The sequence below is a fragment of the Truncatella angustata genome (assembly GCF_020726525.1).
Source record: "Truncatella angustata strain MPI-SDFR-AT-0073 chromosome Unknown BKA67scaffold_10, whole genome shotgun sequence".
Taxonomy (NCBI): domain Eukaryota; kingdom Fungi; phylum Ascomycota; class Sordariomycetes; order Amphisphaeriales; family Sporocadaceae; genus Truncatella; species Truncatella angustata.
In genome coordinates this window covers 1,179,819-1,200,525 of record NW_025763390.1, presented here as the reverse complement: position 1 = coordinate 1,200,525, position 20,707 = coordinate 1,179,819, and the positions used below count along the sequence as shown (strand labels likewise).

Genomic DNA, 20,707 nt, shown 5'->3' with positions numbered 1-20,707 from the left:
TGTGGGGGCCTTAGATTAACGAAGTAGCCTTGATCCCCTACACGAAATGCCACTACGTCTTGCTCATGGAGGGCAAGAGTATCACTGTCTTGGACAAAGTTCGGCCATAGACTATCACTCCAATAAGAGATTCTGAATTATATGTTAACTTAAATATTTCATATATTCTGTTGTTTATGTACCGACAAAGAGGGACACGCAGAACAAAAAGCTACAAATCGCAAATTATTTGTACAAACCAATACGTCATAACTGGGGGTCGTGCGTGCGATTTGAGAAAGATCGTTCGAGTAATAGTAATGTGTGATTGGGAGCCTTTCACCCCCTTTTGTACAGCTGACGGCACGGGCTGAGTTGTAGGTCTGGGAAAGCCATTGCGAATAACCCATAGGAGCTTTTCTTCTTACTCGTGGCTTGTTATTTTAACTTGTTCGGGAGCTGAGTATATCTTTACCTAGGACCATGTTATGCCGAGCGCTGGGTTCTAGTAGAAGCGCATTTTAGCCGATTATTACGACGAAACTTATGTTTTGGCGACTGTCCAACCTTCAGGTTAGCGTGACTAACCAATACTTCCGCCTCCCTGCCATTTTAAAGCCCAGTGGCATCATTGCATTAGGTCCCTAGATACTCTCGTGCACTTCGAACAGGATATGACAGTATAACACTTCATTTTTACCCGTGACATACGAAGTCATGATTTTCCGCTTCATCATGTTTATATCTATCACGAGTTAGGTAATCGAACTATCAACTACCAGTAAGGTTATAGATAACTTCAAGAATATCATAATCAAAGCTCTGGATATCTTGTTGATAGCATGTAATGCACGTTACGAATAGCCAAAGCCCCCTGTTTTCAAAGAGGCAGTCTTTATTAATTGAAATATATACTCCCACATTGCAATTTCGACTTTAAACTATCCGTGAACCTTACAATATCCCACCTCATCATAATGTAAAGGGTCTTGATCCACAACTTGTCACATGCTTTTTTTTCGGGTACAGTGCTTCCGTATTCATCCGACTGAATGGCGAACACAAGCATCAGTTCGTTAGTAATGTGTAGCTTGGCTCATACGTGGCTGTGAAAAATATCAAAGTGTGGAAAAATTATGATAGAATCAGCTAGATATTTACGTGCCACATTATCCATAGAAGGTATTACATAAAGCAAGTTCAAACTTGTGCTCATATACACACAGGTCCTTCCGGCCATTGTTGTTCGTGGTTGACACAAATATGAAAATTCTTTTACGTTTATTGCCATGATAAGTGTGGTACTCCAATGTCCGCATCCGTTGTCTATGCTTGTTTTAATATAAGCATTCAGGGATAACCCCGTTCTTGTTGTACTAGACTAAGGCAAAACCCACGTGTTTTCCTGGTGTGATCTTATAATGGAGGAAATATCTTTAGAGGCCGCTCAGCTCACAAATCTAGTACTGCCATACGGACACCTACACATGGCATGGCCTGAATTTATCGAAAATCTCCGGCATTCGCATCCTGATATTTATGGTGTCGATGTAGAAATTTCCATCAACCCGACAAGACACCAATGAGTGACCCGAGTCTTCAGATTGAGTACACACATGTGCCCCACCTGGCTGGTCCTAGGACTGAAGGAGCGCCTAGACTAGGTAATAGACAGCCTCTGTTAACTTTATACATCTGTGACTGCATTTTATTTGAAATAATGAACATTCAATAGGAGAATTTAGTGGTGCTTTTGGTACTTTCAAGGGTGGGTATAGGTCTGAGGCATTTATCGTGTCTCCTAGGAATTACCCTTTAGCTAGGTCATGTATAAATTCGGCTTCTAAATAACCAGTAAATTCACTGATGTATCTGTTACTTTCTAAAAGATCAATATGCCAACAAAATGATCAGATTTTCATAATCGTCCTCTCAATACAGATACATACGCTAAGGAGGTGATTAAATGACTACAGGAGCGAGAGGTGCGCCGAGAAGATATGAAGGCCTGGTCCTATACGACTACCGGCCATGGAGGCTGCACAAAAATGGCAAAACTTAGAGCAGTGGGTTCAATCGATAAACCAGGATCGGACTGGACTTGGCTTGATAATTTGCGCACTTCGTTATGAGAATTCCAGCAATTATCGTGGACAGAAGTAATATATTGGAACTAATAACAATACAGCTATCTGAAATGCCCTCTTTTCTGAATACGTTGTAAATGCTGTCCATCGCCTAGCCTGGAGTCCCCAACCTTTATTATCTGAGATCGCCTAGGTTTGCGCAACCTCTGGGACCACCTTGGTTCCTGCCAGTATTTCAAATGCTTGGAATGCCGGTCATCTTGGGCCTGCTTCTAGTAGGCGGAGCATGCTTGTCTTGAGCTTCGTGTTGTGCAGAGTTCTTGTCATCAGGCTCGCTTGTCGTGTTTTCATATATACTGGCGTCTTGAAAATCTCAGAAATAATCTCGTTCTCGGGCCGAAGAGGCAACTGAAGTTGGAATGCTGCAATTATCATTTGCGGTATCGGCGTCTTGATAGGTATCTTGAACATACGTAGGAGAAGAGGATATTCCTCGTTTTGCATTACGTATGTTAAGCAGGCGGCATCATGTCCAGTTAAGCGAATTTTCGATGAGAAGTGTATACGAAAGTTTTCCTCCAAATGTTGCCAATTTACTTGTTTATAGTCGAAGTGATGAGGAGCATCAGGGTTTCATTTAGGCATTTACTTTTTCTTTTTAACATTTAAACCGTTGTTTTTATCCAGTTTTTTCCCCATAGTTTAAATTAATATTATTTGTGTTCTCTCGATACATGCTTAGGGCCTTAGGATTATATAAAGCTCATACTATATATGCCCACCGTATCGATCTTATAATATTATATTATCTTGATATCTCTTAAATCATTACCATTTATCATTTGAAGTCCCTGAAATGTCATCCCAAACCCCAGTTGATCAGCAGCCACCCGTACCAAACAGTAGTGACCATGATAGCACTTAGCAACCACCTCCCACCCACCGTGATGAAGATATGGGAGGTACAGAACATCCTAGTCCGGAGAATCCCGTTGCAACAGCTACCGCCTCCCACCCATGATGTGGGTATGGGAGGTATAGAGCATCCTGCTAGGGTACCAAGTCCCGCCATCAAGGTAGAGGATGATCGTGCAATGGATTGTTTCATAGATCAAATCCGTGCGAATACCGGCGTCTAACCTGGTCGAACCACTACCGCAGCTCTAGAGTTTGGTCCTGCGCCAATTATAGAAATCATAGATGATAGGACAGATTACGACCGCATTGTCTTGGAACAAGACCCAGACCGTCCTGAGCTCGGAAAACTAGAAGCAAAAATATTAGCGATGCTAAAATTCCGTGGATTCCTATTTGTTATCGCGCTATCCTTAAAATTAGCAAACCACTAGAGGGGATTTCTTGTCAAAGGATCTGACTATGAGTCTGAATATACTCGATTTCAACAACAGAACATGAGTTATTTGATGACTAGCAAGAAAGAACACTTAAAAGGTTACAAGTAGTATCACTTGACTCTTATTATGTCGGGGGTATACGAGGATAACAAATACGCGTACTTAGTTATAAGTCTTCTAGATAAGAAGGGATATTACGTGTTCTCTAAGTTAGTTCTTAATGTGAAATTCTCAAGGGAAATTACGGATGGGCTGTTCTACTTATAGCGCTATCTGGTCGGCTAAGGACCTGTGCTAAGGCAGCAAAGACAACAAGTCATAAAATTGCCAGACGAGATAGGAATACAATATGCCGCCAATTTCTACAAAGGGTCTAGTATAGTGCCGCCATCTGGAGTTGGACTTTAAGACGATCTCATTTCTTTTCTTACGGGGGTTTCTAGAACTGAATAAGGTTGCGTTACATTTCATATGTTTACTAATAAGCGTACGTATTGGTCTTTAGTACCTGATTTATAAAAATAATTCGCGTTAAGAAGCTACTTATATTATATCTGACATTATATTATGATATCGTGATAAATAAAGCTTTAATTTGACAATTGTACTATCTGGTTATAAAACCACAAATAATATAACAGGCTAGGTCTATGCTAACAAGATATACTAGCCACAAAGAGAAGACTAGGGATAAGCCTTCAGGAATATACTGAGCAAAGATATTCACAAGTGTAGTCGTCAACGCTTAAGCTTCACCTATGGGTAAGATAGATGCTTAGATTGATCACTGAAGTAATGACTGTCTAACGTCCATCCCTGCGTGGCGAGCCAAAATGCAGATACTTCGTTTTTAACACAACCTCCACCTCACCCCCACTAATGCAATTGCTTAAATTTGCGGAAATTCTATCCTTTGCCTATTTGGAAGTCTTGGACTCTAGCTTAAGCAAAAAATTACGCCGGCGCCGTCGCATGATCGCGTAGGTTGAGACCATCATTTTTCCGTCGCAACATAAGGCCTATCCAACACAACCCCATCACCGGGCTCCCGCCACTCAAATAAGGCATTATAGGACAGTTTCTGACTCCTCCGTCCTCGCCCTCATGTTAGAGAGTCATGATTGAATCTGTGGCTGCCGTGGAAGGGCAATTCATACGACATGGGCATACCAATCGGTACATTGGATGGAAAGGGCCACGATTCAGGCTAGCGTCAAATCTCCTGTCTGTGGCTGACCTGTAACGGTAAAGATACCCTAACACGTGATTCCTTTAATCCCAACTTAAACGAAACCGCCGACCAAGGTCAACGCGCCTAAAGGTATTGTTTAGAATAATTCTGATACTGAGTTACAAGTTGTAACAGCTATGGCACCTGCGGCAAACCAAGCATTCCACAACAGTTGTTACGGGAGGGCATTTAAGAGCCGTTACAAAACATTCCATCACGGCAAGTTCATAAATCTATTACCGCACCAAACCGCATTAACAATAAAAGGCACATTCTAAAAATATAAGAACATCACCACTTACATCTTATAAGTTATAGGCTTATATAATGGGGACTATAGCGAAAAGCTATAACTACTGGTCTATATCGAATGTCTTCTATTTCTGTAACCTTTTATTGCCTGCGAACATCGTTACTTGGTGGAAATGCGTAGGGCTCTTTTCAAGACATCTCGGCGTCTACTACTCTGGGCTGGTTGGGGAGCTGTCGTATCTGCATTTATTGTTAAAAGATCATGTAGCGACCAAGCTTCTGAAGATCAACTTACCATAAATGTTCTGGTTTAGGTCCACTAAAACTTTATGCAGTGATTGAACGTCGTGATGTTGGGATCCCAAGAGTGCCGTAAGATTGTCGTAAGCGCGTTGATAATATGTCCTCGCCTCGACTGGCCTGCCCTGTTTCCATAGTAAGGCCCCAAAGCCCCACAATGTATTGATTGCTGGTCGATATCTCGCGATATGTTGGGGCCCGACGGCCTTCTCGTACCCTCGAAGCGCCCGTAGGTACATCTCCTCCGCCTCTTGCATCTTGCCTTGGTCGGAGTAAAGGTTCCCTAGGTTGTTCACCGTGTCTAGTGTCAACGTATGATCCGGGCCCCACACCTTCTCCTTCCCTCGAAGCGCCCGCAAGTACATCTCCTCCGCCTCCTGCATCTTGCCTTGGGCCTTGTAAAGGACGACTAGGTTGTTAACCGTGCCGAGTGTCGACGTGTGATCCGGGCCCCACACCTTCTCGTACCCTCGAAGCGCCCGCAAGTACATCTCCTCCGCCTCTTGCATCTTGCCTTGGCTAGAGTAAAGGAGACCTAGGTTGTTCACCGTGTCGAGTGTCGACGTGTGATCCGGGCCCCACGCCTTCTCCTTCCCTCGAAGCGCCCGTAAGTACATCTCCTCCGCCTCTTGCAACTTGCCTTGGTCGGAATAAAGGTTCCCTAGGTTGTTCACCGTGCTAAGTGTCGATGTGTGATCCGGGCCCCACGCCTTCTCGTACCCTCGAAACGCCCGCAAACACATCTCCTCCGCCTCTTGCATCTTGCCTTGGCTAGAGTAAAGGCCAGCTAGGTTATTGACCGTGTCGAGTGTCGACGTGTGATCCGGGCCCCACACCTTCTCGTACCCTCGAAGCGCCCGCAAACACATCTCCTCCGCCTCTTGCATCTTGCCTTGGCCAGAGTAAAGGACAGCTAAGTTATTGACCGTGCTAAATGTTAATATATGATCCGGGCCCCACGCCTTCTCGTACCCTCGAAGCGCCCGCAAGTACATCTCCTCCGCCTCTTGCATCTTGCCTTGGGCTTTGTAAAGGTTCCCTAGGTTATGGAAAGCCCAATCAACACCTTCATCGCTATCAGGGATCGTGGCACACGAGATCATTGCGTGTGATAAAAGTCGTCTTTGAATTAGCCAGAACTGGTCGTCGTTCTCTGATGGCACCCTGGATGCTATACATTCGACTGCGAGTTTATTCAGCTCGCCATCCCAATCTTGATTCAATATGTGGATGGTCCAAGAGTGTAAGCATGCGTGAATGCTATATCCCCTCGATTCGATCTGGTCTGAAGTGAAGCTGTGTGGCTCAACGAAGCCATAGTCATGTAATATGCCCATCGCACTATTGAAATTCAGCTCATCATGCAGCTCATTAATCCACGCCGGACCGTTATCACTATCGCGCAAGAGGAGTTCAAACCACACGTCTTCGTTATCAAAATAAGCCCACCATTGGAGCAGATTAGCGGCAAGGGAACTTTGTGACTTGATTTGCTCGTATGAGAGTTGCCACGTAGAAGTGAGCGTGCGGTCTTGGTAGGACCCCAAGCTTGGAGTGTTGGCATGAAGTCTCGCCCATGAACCTTGGTAAAGGCGAAGATAATCACTAAAGCTCACTGGGACGTGCCTTAGGTATGCTCCCGCCGTGGCAAGGGCAAGCGGAAGCCCGTCAAGCGTCTCCACAAGATCTCTAACAACCATGTCTGTGGCAAAAATCAGTAAAGCCTAGCGATTTGTATGGAGCTTACCATCGCCTAAGCAACGCCGGCCTGAGGTCGTAGACAAGATCTCAAGACTGTCCTCTACAGATTCAAGCTTCGTTACTCGGACACGATGACCTATATCAACCTGTGATAACCGCGTCGTGACAAGAATCGAGCCTTGGTACGACGTGGGAAGAAAGCGATTAATGTCGATTCCCGTGCCATCTACGTGGTTAGCCAGTCGAGGATCGTCGTAATTATCGTATACTATAAGCCACCTAGTGTTACCTGGTAAGCTTAGCCATGCCTTAACAGCTTCGATTACCTCCTCGTGATTTTGTTGCAAGTCTAGCGCATTCAGGCCGCTAGCATTAGGATGTTGTCGTAGAATTTGCATCGCAGCTTTGGTAAAGCTTTGTCGAATCGACACTTCATCTTTGATGTTAAGCCAAAATATCGCCGAGTATTCATCTCGGTATCGCGTCGTATATGCTACAACAAGTTGTGTCTTGCCAATGCCGCCGAGACCATGAAGGACAACGATACGGCGCCTGCCATCAGAGCTGAGATTTCTGCGCATTTCGGCAAGTTCCCTCTCTCGTGCAACGAAATGTTGGACCTCGAAAACTTCGGACAGGCTGAAGGAAACAGAGAAATCATTTACACGCGTTCCTGGTCCTGTCAGGCTCCAAACACTGTCTATTAGTCACTAGATCTTACCAACAACAGCTTTCTGGGCTTCCTCTCGGAGCCGTCTTTGTGCCTTCTCTCGCCCTTCGCCATATATGAGCGGCATGTGAACGTCAAATATCCCAAGCAACGAATATGCTATGTCCTCCTCGTGTGTCGTTTGGCGGCCACGCACCCATGCTTCTCGTTCTGCAATCGTAAAGTCGGATAGAGGTGTACCACGGAGCGCACTAGCAGGAATATTCGTAATGTCGCGAATCAACGGCTCTAGTGTTCGCTTGTCTCCTAGCCAAGAGCCCTCTTTCGAGTGGAAATCGACTGTCCTCGGGGCGATTAGCTCTTGCAGCGTCCACCCACGAGTGAACCATCGACTTGTTCGAAAAGTGTCCTCCCATGGTATTACAGATTGTGGTTGACTAGAAGCTCGAGAGCAAGAGACGTCAGGCAGGTAGACGTAGCATCGACTCGCGTCACGATACCATCGGAACATGCTGTTGATCGCGGTCTGAAGTTCGATGCTGTCGGATTTGTCGATGCAGCAGGTGTCAACCCAAAAATGTCGCAGCCCATGTCTTCGTGCCTGGTTGGCGCAGAACTTGATCTTGTCGAAGCCAGGTTTACGTTGCCAATCTCCTGGCGTCTTCGCAATGTCCGCGAAGACTACCTCGTCGGGCCCCCACGTGTGGGAAAGGATCGCGTATGGGGGGACATCGTCGGAGGCGAGGTTGCGGGTAAGGCTATAGTTGCCTGCATCGTCGCGCTGTAGCAGACGCATCACAAGATCGGAAGGACATCACCCAGACATGCTTAGGGCCGATGAATTCTTGTTTGGCTAGATGGCCGTAGTTCGTGGAGTAAGGGAGGCATCCTTCCCGTTGTCGCGACAAGCACTGATGATCGAGGCCTGCATCAGGCTACAGCTGCGGGGTTCGGAGAATGACTCAGCCGCAAGCCCACAGGTTGGACAAGACAAGGGATTATTCCTGCATGTGTCCAAGTCCCGAGGCTTGTAGGTCTCGGTGGTGGGCGACAAGATCTTCTGTCGCCATGCCAAACTGGAAGGAAGGCATGAATGGGAGAAGAGTCAGATCGCTATACATGAATGCCGGAAGCATAGTGAACAGGCCCCACTAGCCCGTCCGCCTAGTGCTATAGTGGGCGGACCGCCCTAAGTTTTCCACTAAACAAAGTCCGGCAACTGCAGCCTCGACGACTTTTGGCGCATGCACGACTGAGCAATGTTCATGATGACTTCGGCGGGCGCAGAGCAGAGCGCAGAGCAAGAAAGATCCTATTTCTGGCGCCTACTGCATTCGTTACGGTACTTAGGGGTACATGCAATCAATCGCTTAAATCCACAATGGTCCAAAAATGGGTCCCATTATTACTCTTATTCATACAAACCCACGATACCCATTCCGCCTTTTACTGTACGTCGCTTGCCTCCGGTGAGCACACTGGAAGCTGCTTGAAAGAGCAGTAGGACGAAGTAGCTGGCCTTCTCGTGGTGTCCGGCGTATGTTTGTCGCGTCGGTGTGGTGCCGTCCGAAATTCCGGTTGGCTGTTGCCGTGAGGGGTTTATTCACCGCGGCGCATTCGAGTTCATGCAGACCACACGAACAGCACTGGCCCGACTGACGCGTATTCGGCTCGAAACCAACAAGCTACAAGAGGGATACGGCGTAAGAAAACCATCCGACTCGACATTGATGCGTCGATAGAAGAGACAGGATACCCTTCCACGGCAGCCACAGATTAAGCCATGGCTTTCCAATATGGAATTGAGGACGGAGGAGCTGGAAATTGTCCTGTAACGACTATTGTCAGCGTCAAAGGCCCGGTGGTGGGGTTGTGTTGCGTAGGTCTTGCACTGCTACGGAAAGATGATGGTTCCAACGTATGTGATTACGCGACAACGCCGGCGTAATTTTTGCTTGAAACAGGACGCAAGGCTTCCAGATGGCCAAGGAATTGAGTCAACGCAAATTTAAGTGATTGCATTCGTGAGGTGGAGGTGGAGGTTTTGTTGAAAACGAAGTATCTGCATTTTGGCTCGCCACGCAGGGTGGCTCGCTACGTAGGGATGGACGTTATGTAGAGTAGGAAATTCATCATTTTTAAATCCATTCATTCCCTCACTGATATTTCTTGGAGCGTCTGGAGCGCTTGGAGCGCGGCACCTTCATCGCTCGCAGAGTCGCATGAACCGTTGTGCCTGTAGTGCTCCTCACTCACGTGACCTAGGATCTTGTGCTGTCCTTGTCCAATAAGATCATTGTAGTGGTGATTGGTTGCCCCAAGCTCCCTCTCTCCACTTCAGGCCCGGTTCCTGGCCTTCGTTCGTAACATTCGAAGGATCTTTTATTTATATATTACATGACCTTTTACATTTTGTAACAACCGGCCTAGGCGCCAGCCTAGCGCTCGAGTAGTGTACGAGGCACGCCCGTGCGTAGTCGGCGTAAAACCCCCGCTTCGTAACTGGCTACGATAAACGTTCCCTTCTCCTCTTTAAGAATAAGTCTCTTAATATAATCATTTGTGGCAACATGGATGACTATAGATGTCCACAGTGTACGGAGAGCACTCCGTACACTAAGGCGACGAGCTCGCGGATCACCGAACTTGGGAAGTGGTGATCACGTGACTAAGCCAGTGGGTATATGCCCACTTTCTGTACACCGATATTCTCTTTTGTACTCTTAGACTTCTGTATACTACTTGACAGTACCTATACTATCATTACACGCTTAGAGCGTTACACTTACGATCCCATGCTCAGGCGAGCACCGTATTCACTATCCTATGCTCTAGTAGATTTAGGCTCTTCCTTTCAGTGCATCACAGCAGACCTTCATTACAACAGTCCTCTATATCAACTGTAGAAACTGTCATACTTTATTATAACAGTCCTCGATATTAGCTATAAAAACTGTCATACTAACATCCTCGTAATATTTGTTTATAATCCGTATTAACATTACTATTTATATTTATATAAAAATAAGACTTATACTTAGATACTTATTAAAGCCATTCGCCTTATGTCTTATTACGCGCTTTTGCGGTTAAAGGTGTAACGAATGGACTAACGTTTATTTCTTACGTTTAGTAAATAGTTGTATATTCCCGGCTTTTAGCCTTTTTCTCCGTTATAATTATTAAGCCCGTTGTAAGAGTATAGGCGCGGTTAGCGCTAAGCTATAAGAGTTGACAACACTGGTATGAGACAACAAGCCTATAACGTCACGAACTGTAAAGTTAATATGGGCTTATAATATGTCTTGTCTTAAAAGCTATTCTAAGTACAGGTTAGAGAGAGCTGTTTATATACCTGTTATATCCCACAGCCCCGTTATGGGTATTGTAACAAGTGCCCCTCTAATACAAAATTTGTCGTCCCTGACAATTTATCATTCTAAGCGAAAACATAATGCAATACCTAGGTTATAGCCAAACTGGTTCATTTAGAAGAGACGCTCTAGTTATGAGTTGTAATAGCGAGCTTGTTATCCATTGCCATTTCTAACGTCTTTACTCCTCATCCTCCTCGCTATTGGCTACGTTAATGACCTTGCTCGTAGTATCCTTGTTGACTTCGTCGATTAAGTCCTCAAATTCTACGTAGAGGTCTTCGCCGTTAGGAGGTCCATTGCCGGTAACGGTAGCTAGACTGTTAACCTTAACGGCGGGATTAACGGCAGAGGAGTCTTCATTGTCGGTGTCCTCAAATTCGGAGAGGCTGTCGCTAGGATCCGGTTTGCGAGGTGTGATAAATGATAGATAACGTCGCGGCATAATTAGTTAGGACTTAAATTAAGAGAGCATTAGCGTGTATAAGCTTTCGTAGCTTCTTGCATGCCTATAACAATGTAGTTATTTCCGCTTCGGTCGATTTATACTTCTTTTCCGTAGGAGTGGTCATCCTTAACAAGTATAAGATTAGATATATCGCCGAAAACGCTATATCCTTCCCCGGTATAGACTTTCCGTCCCATATCTTATCGAGTTAGAATACTATAACCCCGATTGCCTCCTTATAAACATCGATCTTTAAGAATAACCAGTCCTCTAACATATAGTGCTATAGTTTGGACTAATTACATAACTAGTATTATATCCCTTAAAAGGCTTTAAGCTCTTCGTTTGTTAGTTCGAAAGCCACCTTCGAAGTATACGCTTTCTTTACATGTTTTAACACGCCTTATAACAACTATCCCTCTTGCTTTAGCCTTACGATTAACTCTGTCTTTCTTCTAAGTAATGGGGCGCTTAGTAGGTTATACTAAGCGATTCCCTTACGTAACTAGTTAGCCATTCCTAAGTAAGTCTCTAAGGAAGCCAAGGTGTTTGGAAATTAGAGCTTACGGAAAGCTTCGATACGGTCGGTTGTTTTGACAACTCCTTCGCTATCTATTACGTGGCCTAGTAATATGTTACGAACGAAGGCCAGGAACCAGGCCTGAAGTGGAGAAAGGAAGCATGGACCAGCCAGTCACCACTGTTGAGATTCCATTGGACAAAAGACAGCACAGGACTCTGGGTCACGTGACTTGGGAGCCACACAGGGACGGCGCTTTATGCGACTCTAGGAGCGATGAAGGCGCCGCGCTCCCAGCGCTCTAGGAGCGACAGGAGCATCGCGCTCCTAGCGCTCCAAGAAGTATCATTGAAGGAATGAATGGGTATAATAAGGATTGGGTTTCCTACTCTACATAGACAGTCATTACTTCAGTGATCAATCTAAGCATCTATCTTACCCATAGGTGAAGCTCACGCTTTGACGACTACACTTGTGAATCTCTTTGCTTAGTATATTATTAAAGGTCTATCTCTATAGTCTTCTATTCGTGGCTAGCATATCTTGTTAATATAAACCCCCTTGCATTATATTATTTGCGGTTATATAACCCGATAGTATAATCGTCACATTTTGATCACTCTTGTTCAGGTACGTTATCCGCGAAAAGTACTAAGCAATACTCCATACAGGAACAATACACGATGTCTCGTAACGGAAGCACTGTTAACAATCCCACGGGAGGAGCCGACGTATTATCGATAATACGAGCTCTCTAGGAACAAACAACAGCTCTCCAAGTTCAGAATAACGAACTCCAAGCCGCCTACGTCAGCGTCAGGAACGACAACGAACAGCTGAATGAGCAGCTTGCTACCATACCCCTTATTGCTCTAGCGCCAGCGATCGCACACGGAAGTAATGGATACAAGATGCTAGCACCACAAGCCTACGACGGCAAGGATGGAAACGTTCAAGGATTCCTCACCCAATGCAAGGCGTACTTACGATTTTATCGCGACAAAATCATCACGCCATCCGACAAAATTCTTTACATTACAGGATTCCTCCGAGGAGACGCACTCGAATGGTTCGAACCAACTATGAGAGACTACCTTAATAATAACACCGAAGCTAGTCGAGAAGATAGCACCAACGAAATGTTTGCCAACTACGCCAAGTTCGAAGACAAACTCAAGGCAACTTTCGGTAACCCAGATGAGACACGAACCGCAGAAAGACGCCTTATACAACTCAAGCAGAAAGGCTCTACATCTAAATATGCTTCCGAGTTTAAGCAAATCTCCTCCAGAACCACATGGAGCGATGACGACGCCCTCATGACACTCTTCTACGCAGGACTACGTGAAGATGTCAAGGATAAGGTCGCTAAGGAAGATCGACCGGAAGAATTCGACGATTACGTCGAAAGGATTGTTAAGATCGACAACCGCCTATATAAGAGAAGGTTAGAGAAGCGAGGATCCGGAAATGGTAACCGCGATAATTACTAAAAGCCCAGAATAAACATGGGGAAAAGCCGTAACAATAACCGACTACGGGATAACAGCTAGCGTAACAAGACGTCATACGGACAACATAACGGACCTATGGACCTCGACGCCACTAAACGGGGAGGACCCAAGAAGGACAAGAAAGATGTTACATGTTATAACTACGATAAAAAGGGTCACTTCGCTAACGAATGCCGACAACCTAAGAAGGGAGGCTTTAAACCCGTTCTAGAGGGACGGCAGGCTCAAGTAGCCACCAGAACCAATAATACGGAAGAACGACAAGTCAATGTGACCACCCGTATCGAACCACCACATGAGGACTTGCACTGGACATTTTGCTATAACGATGGCTATAGCACGCACGCCTCTAACAAAAGGGACCAAGGCTAGTACCCTTCCAAACCACGCAACTTCCACATGGTTCGCAAATAACCAGTAACACAAGCAGAAGACACGTACAATAGTTCAGAGGAACATGTACTAGCTACCCAGGAATACGACGGACCAACCCGTCTAGAGAACGAATCGGAATACGAATCAAAGGACGATTCCGAAGACAACAACAGTGGTTTCGACATTAGAGCCGACAATGATCGACACCAAGAAAATGTTTATCGAGACAACCAGGTTGCGAAGCTTCGATACCTTATGGATCGCGCTATTCGAACCTAAGAGTTTCCACGAGTACTCATTAAAAACACCCTCGAAGAAATAAGAGCTATGGTCTTTACAGGACAATCATTCCATACCCCTTAAGAACTATATCAAGCCCTAAACGACGCACAAGACCTTGGCACTATAGGGTAGGAGAAATGGACACTAAGAGCCATCTTCGGAGATGACCAGATATTATATAAGAATAGTAGAGGACATAGAACACTCGCTTAAACCTTATACATCGACAGGAACTACACGTTCCACCTCGAAGAGAAATTAAAGCATGAATTCTTTCCAAACAAGATCGCATTATAGTCTATTAACAAACCTTACTTAGCCGATAAGATTAGAGAAGTAGTGGTACGATACCGAGACCCGTAAGGATACGCTATCTTTACCACGGACCCTCGCTAATACTTCGCTTGCCTTAAGGGACAGGTTAACTAGGACCAATGCCACGAAGACACTTATATAGAACACGCCGACATGAAGTGCCGCGCGTGGAGAGGCTTATAACAATATTATTAATAACACGTAATCCGTGTCATTACAAGCGGAAGAAGCCTTAGACTAGAACAATTAATCTAGCATCTCACTTAACGACCTAGCATTAATAGGCAAGAGAGAGAGGAAGCCTATACACTAAGCCAAAGACTTAAAGCATAACAAAACAAGAAAACCCCTAGTATCGACGATAATAACAACGATAACGATACTATGGATGAAAATCCGGATAAAGGATTAACAGGAATCGAGATTGTTAAGAGAGACCTCCTAAGTGGATCGCCACCCTAAGAAGGATACGACGATTACAAATACTTACTCGAAGAAGTCGAGCGAAGAATGTATTAAGAATACGACGATAGCAATGGCTGGCCGTCATTTAGGGAAATATATCGGGACGTTTACTAACAATGGGGACAACTTAGTCTAAAGCTATATCGCCAAAGAACTAACATCGAACTAACAAATCAAGTCACGATCTATAAACGAGCACTAACCCCTAACAATCTACCTAGCAGTAGAATCCAGAGATGGATACGAGATCGACAACACGAGTTGGAATAGGACGGAGTTATTCCACTTTAAATCGAAACATTACGAAACTACGTAATCCTCGCGATAACCGCGACAAGACGACAAGCTAATACCCCAGGTACTCAGGAAGAGGACTACGAAGCAAGCGAACAACGCGGGTACGCTTAAGCTATACAAGAAGCCACAGACCGCCGAGAGCGACGCCGACCTATTAAGACAAGATCGGGAAAAGAACCTAACCGTTTATAACGGGATAATAACGGTTAGAAGAAAGGTCCTTATACAGTGCCATAACTAACATACATAATCACCTCACGATAAAGGTTCGAATCATAGGACACGATATCGAGGCCCTAATAAACACGGGTGCTCAAGGAAATTTTATCTCGCCACAAATCGTTAATAAGCTCCAAATCGACTAGAAGCAGAAAAAGACGCCTTATACACTCAGGACGGTAGATGGAGAATTCGTTACTTACGATAACGGACGTGTAAGTAGAGAGACTGCGCATATCCCCGTTTACATCTAAGATCGAAAAGAACAACTCTAATGCGATATCACCGAAATTACGGACTACGATTTAGTCCTAGGGATACCTTGGTTACGAGCGAGCAATCTTAGAGTAAACTAGATCACAGGCCATTTCCAGTGGGACATACTAAGTAGAGACTTAGCCTTTAAGAAGTGTTTAAAGAAACCCTTAAGCAAGCCTAAGACATTTGGATTCTACCTAATAACCAAAGATGTTAAACTAAACTTAAACAAAACAATACCCGAAGAGTACGACAAGTTTAGAAAACTGTTTAACAAGAGGCTCGACATAGAATTACCGCCGCATTCGGTATTTGACCACGAAATTCCACTCTAAGAAGGAAAGGAACCTAGATTTATGAAAATCTACCCGGTTAAACCTTAACACGAAGAAGTGTTAAAAGAACACATAGTTAAAGGACTTAGAAAAGGAATTATCCGAGCATTAACATTATTAACAGGCTTTCCAATACTATTTGTACTTAAGAAAAGTTATAACGGAAGCGTTAAATGGAGAATGTACATCGATTATCGAGAACTTAACAAAATCACGAAGAAGAATCGTTACCCCTTACCCTTAATCAAGGACTTACGCGACAAGTTACACGGAGCCCAATGGTTTACGGCCCTAGATTTGCCCAACGCATATAACTTGATCAGGATTAAGGAAGGCGACGAATGGAAAACGGCATTTAGAACTAAGTACGGTCACTTTGAATACCTAGTCATACCATTCGGCTTAACCAATGCACTAGCCAGCTTCTAGAATATAATCAATACAGTACTACGAGAATGCCTCGACGACTTCGTCGTAGTATACCTGGACGACATCCTCATATTCTCGAAAACGCTCGAAGAATACAAAAAGCATGTTGCTACCGTGTTATAGAAACTACAAGACGCAAACCTGTTAGTTAACGCTAAAAAGAGCGAATTTCACTAGAAGAAGGTGACATTTGTGGGATACGTTATATCCCTAGGAGAAATCCAGATAAAGGATTCTAAAATCGTAGTAGTTAGAGACTGGCCTACACTAACAACCGTTACGGAAGTACGATCCTTCCTAGGCCTTGTGAACTTTTATCGGATGTTCATTACCGGATTCGGAAAGATTAGTGGACCCCTAACGGACCTGACGAAGAAGGATACCCCCTTCCGATAGACAAAGAAAGAGCAAAACGCATTCGACGAACTAAAGCTTCGCGTGACAAGCGAACCAGTTATGGTTATGGCCGATCTAGACAAGGAATTCGAAGTCGAACCCGACGCGTTAGACTACGCGATCGGAGGATAGCTCAGCCAACGAGGAAACGATGGGAAACTTCACCCAATCGCATTTTACTCTAAAAAGCTTAATGGACTAGAACTGAATTACTAGATTCACGACAAGGAACTAATAACCATTATTAAAGCATTCAAAGAATGGAAACACTATCTTAGTAAGACCACATACCTTATAAAGGTATACACAAATCACAAGAATTTAACATCTTTTACTAAGAACAAGGAACTTAACAAACGACAAGTGCGTTAGGCAGAATTTCTTATAGATTACAACTTTGTAATCATATATCGGAAAGGATCCGACAACGGCCGTACAAATGCACTTAGCCGACGGGTAGACCACTTCTAAGTGGTACCTAAGGAAACACACGCTATTCTAGCGATAGATAAAGACGGGAACCTCATACCCGCCATGAGCATGTACGCCACTTTTAAGGTAAACACAACAGACTCGTAGACAAGCAAAATTAAGGCCGCGACAAAGCCGCACCTTCAGGATCTGTTCTATAACTTAACGTTAAAAGTAGGAGGAATGGAAAACGTTACTAAATATAACGGCAAATTATGGATCCCGGAGAAGTTCCGAGACAATCTCATTAAAGACTATTACGAATTACCATTCCAAGGACACATAGGTGTATTTAAGACACTCAAACGAATTTAGCAGAAATTCGACTATGCCAACCTAAGACAGCATATACAAAGGTACATCAAAAATTGCAACCTTTGTAATAAAGCCAAGGCTTCACGACATAAGCCTTACGGGGAACTATAGCCGATAGTACCACCCGACCGAGCATGGAAGTTAATAGCTATGGACTTCATTGTCAAGCTACCGTTATCCAAGGAACCCATGACAGGTACAGAATACGACAGTATCCTAGTCATTACGGAACGACTCACGAAGTACGCTTACTTCATCCCGTACAAAGAAGCTAGTAATGTAGAAGAACTCGCATATGCAATCTTACGAGTAGTAATTAGCTAGCACGGGCTACTAAATGAATTCATCTCCGATAGAGACAAGCTCTTCACGTCGAAATTTTGGAAATCACTTATAACGTAGCTAAGCGTTAAGCATAAGCTATCCACAGCTTATTATCCACAGACGGATAAATAAACGGAACGAGCTAATTAAACGCTCGAACAATACTTACGGTGCTATATCAATTACGAACAAGACAATTAGGTATCGTTATTACCTATAACACAATTTACATACAATAGTGCGGTTAGTAAACCTACCGGAATATTACCATTCTACGCAAATTATGGCTACTAACTAGACATTACTAAAAAACCGTTAAAAGGAGAAGAAGCTCCGAAAGCTATCGAACACGTCGATAAGCTACGAAGCCTATAAGAATCATTATAACAAGAACTAATATTTGTATAACAACGCATGAAAACATACTACGACAAGAATAAGGTTAAGGGACTAACCTTAGGGAGGGGAGACAAGGTCTACCTCTTACGCAAAAACATCAAAACAAAGCGACCAAGCGACAAACTCGATTTTAAGAAAATCGGACCATTTAAAATCGACGAAGTCATTTCGCTAGTCAATTATCGACTATCGCTACCAAAAACCATGCGAATATTTCCAACCGTACATATAGCCTTACTCGAACCGGCACTAGAAAACGCCGAACTCGAAACTAATCTAGAAGTCGAACAACTTAATTAACAAGACTATATAATCGAGAAGATTCTCGAACATAGAAAGAAAGGAAAAGGATACCAATACTTAGTAAAATAGGAAGATTACCCACCCGAGGAAAACACTTAGGAACCTACGTCCCACTTTAAGAAGGAGACTCTTAAGGAATATTAGCGACACCCGAAGGCACAAGGGGCCTAAGCTCTACGAACTCCTCGCCGAGGCCAAACGAAGCCCAGTCCACATCGTTAAGAACGCCTATCGATTAGATATCGTTAACAACATAATGCTTATAACTGTCCAAGGCAGGAAGGATTTTGTCCTCCTTGTCTAGTTCCAATATACCCCGTTTAGCTAACTCTAGACTTTTCCCTTTCACATAATTCCGGATCTTACGGATCCGCGCTAAACGGCTAACCGCCGTAAAAAGCTAAGATTGGATCTTAGTCATTTTCTCATGAAGTTAAAGCAAATCCAGATTCGCTTTATCTTCCTCCGCATCCAGTTTTTCATAATACGCGAGTAACTTTTCCAAGGACCCCGCCACCAAAACTCCATCATATTACTTCCGAGCCTGAGCGCACCGTTGGCAACGAGAAGACTTCTCGATCATCTTACACTCAAGCTTACGCTTGAAGCAGTAAGTACACGGCATTATGGCCGGAACACTAAGGCGACTGATTAATCGAACAAGAGAGGAACGTTCGCGAGTTTTGCGCACAGTAGTTTCCTTAATACAATTTAACATGATAAGCATATATCACGAAAAACATATAAAAGAAGGATAAACTTACCAAACCAAGGAAGTAGGCGACAGCGACCTACTTATGTGACCAAGTCTTAGAGGGCTAAGACAAAGAGAGGGAGGACCTGATATTACGAACGAAGGCCAGGAACCAGGCCTAAAGTGGAGAAAGGAAGTATAAACCAGCTAGTTACCACTGTTAAGATTCCATTAGACAAAAGACAGCACAGGACTCTGGGTCACGTGACTTGGGAGCTACACAAGGACGGCGCTTCATGCGACTCTAGGAGCGATAAAGGCGCCGCGCTCCTAGCGCTCTAGGAGCGACAGGAGCATCGCGCTCCTAGCGCTCTAAGAAGTATCATTAAAGGAATGAATGGGTATAATAAGGATTGGGTTTCCTACTCTATATAGACAGTCATTACTTCAGTGATTAATCTAAGCATCTATCTTACCCATAGGTAAAGCTCACGCTTTAACGACTACACTTATGAATCTCTTTACTTAGTATATTATTAAAGGTCTATCTCTATAGTCTTCTATTCGTGGCTAGCATATCTTGTTAACATAAACCCCCTTGCATTATATTATTTGCGGTTATATAACCCGATAGTATAATCGTTACATAATACCATTAAAGAGTAGCTTAAGAAGGATTTTTCTACGGCGATATAAACTCTTATTTCCTCGAGTATCTTAAATACTACTACTAGGTGTCTTAAGTAATCCTCTTCATTATCACTGAAAATAATGATATTATTAATGTAAGCTCTAATAAACTTCTTATAAGGGAAGAATATCCGGTTTATAAAGCGTTACGCGAATGCTAGTAAGTTCCGAAAGCTTATTAGCGTTACATTTAATCTTTCTAATCCTTTAGGGCTTATTACCACTATGCGGTTATAGTGTGCTTCTTTTACTAGGAGTTGGAAGAAGAACTTGGAAGTATCGACGGAAGATACGTGACTTTTTCTAACGAGATCGCCGATAATGTCATCCTAATCCGGTAACGAATAGACGTTAAGCGTTACTATTTTGTTTAGTAGTCGTAAGTTTAATACTACTCTCCCTTTATTAACGTTGTTTACTTTACGCCAAATAACGAATATAAGACACGCGATCGAGGTAGGTTCCTTTTAAAAGGACATCTTGCCTTATACGTATAATCTATCGTGGGTACTGTTTAAGAACTTACGATCCTTGACGCTTAAGGGGTATAACCTTACGACCCTAAGTTTTTCTTGCCATTTATCGATAAGATTTACTCGCATTTTGTCTTCTTCCGTTATTAAGATGGTGCCGCGGTCGCGTTAAATGTCATACTTCTCGGCTATTTCGATTACCTTTACCGCGAATTCGGGGTTCGTGGTATAAACGC

The 20,707-nt window shown here is 43.9% G+C and overlaps 3 protein-coding genes across 3 annotated transcripts; all 3 read right to left on the bottom strand.

Moving 5' to 3' along the window:
• Nucleotides 1-27: 27 nt before the first annotated feature.
• Nucleotides 28-679, bottom strand: BKA67DRAFT_583298 (uncharacterized protein). The gene has a single exon (XM_046104059.1). The coding sequence runs from the start codon at nt 387-389 to the stop codon at nt 159-161; it is 231 nt and encodes a 76-aa protein (XP_045952637.1). The 5' UTR covers nt 390-679; the 3' UTR covers nt 28-158.
• Nucleotides 680-5,164: 4,485 nt separating this feature from the next.
• On the bottom strand, nt 5,165-8,371 carry BKA67DRAFT_595511 (kinesin light chain; the record flags this gene model as incomplete). Its single annotated transcript, XM_046105173.1, has 5 exons — nt 5,165-5,599; nt 5,663-5,975; nt 6,177-6,906; nt 6,952-7,584; nt 7,627-8,371. 5 exons carry the CDS (start codon nt 8,369-8,371, stop codon nt 5,165-5,167), a joined length of 2,856 nt encoding a protein of 951 aa, XP_045952636.1.
• Nucleotides 8,372-11,130: 2,759 nt separating this feature from the next.
• On the bottom strand, nt 11,131-11,521 carry BKA67DRAFT_663982 (uncharacterized protein; the record flags this gene model as incomplete). Its single annotated transcript, XM_046108292.1, has 2 exons — nt 11,131-11,344; nt 11,499-11,521. 2 exons carry the CDS (start codon nt 11,519-11,521, stop codon nt 11,131-11,133), a joined length of 237 nt encoding a protein of 78 aa, XP_045952635.1.
• Nucleotides 11,522-20,707: the final 9,186 nt, after the last annotated feature.

What these genes read in the sequence shown, in the direction of transcription:
- BKA67DRAFT_583298 (XM_046104059.1), bottom strand. Translation starts at nt 389, where the DNA reads ATGGGTTATTCGCAATGGCTTTCCCAGACCTACAACTCAGCCCGTGCC.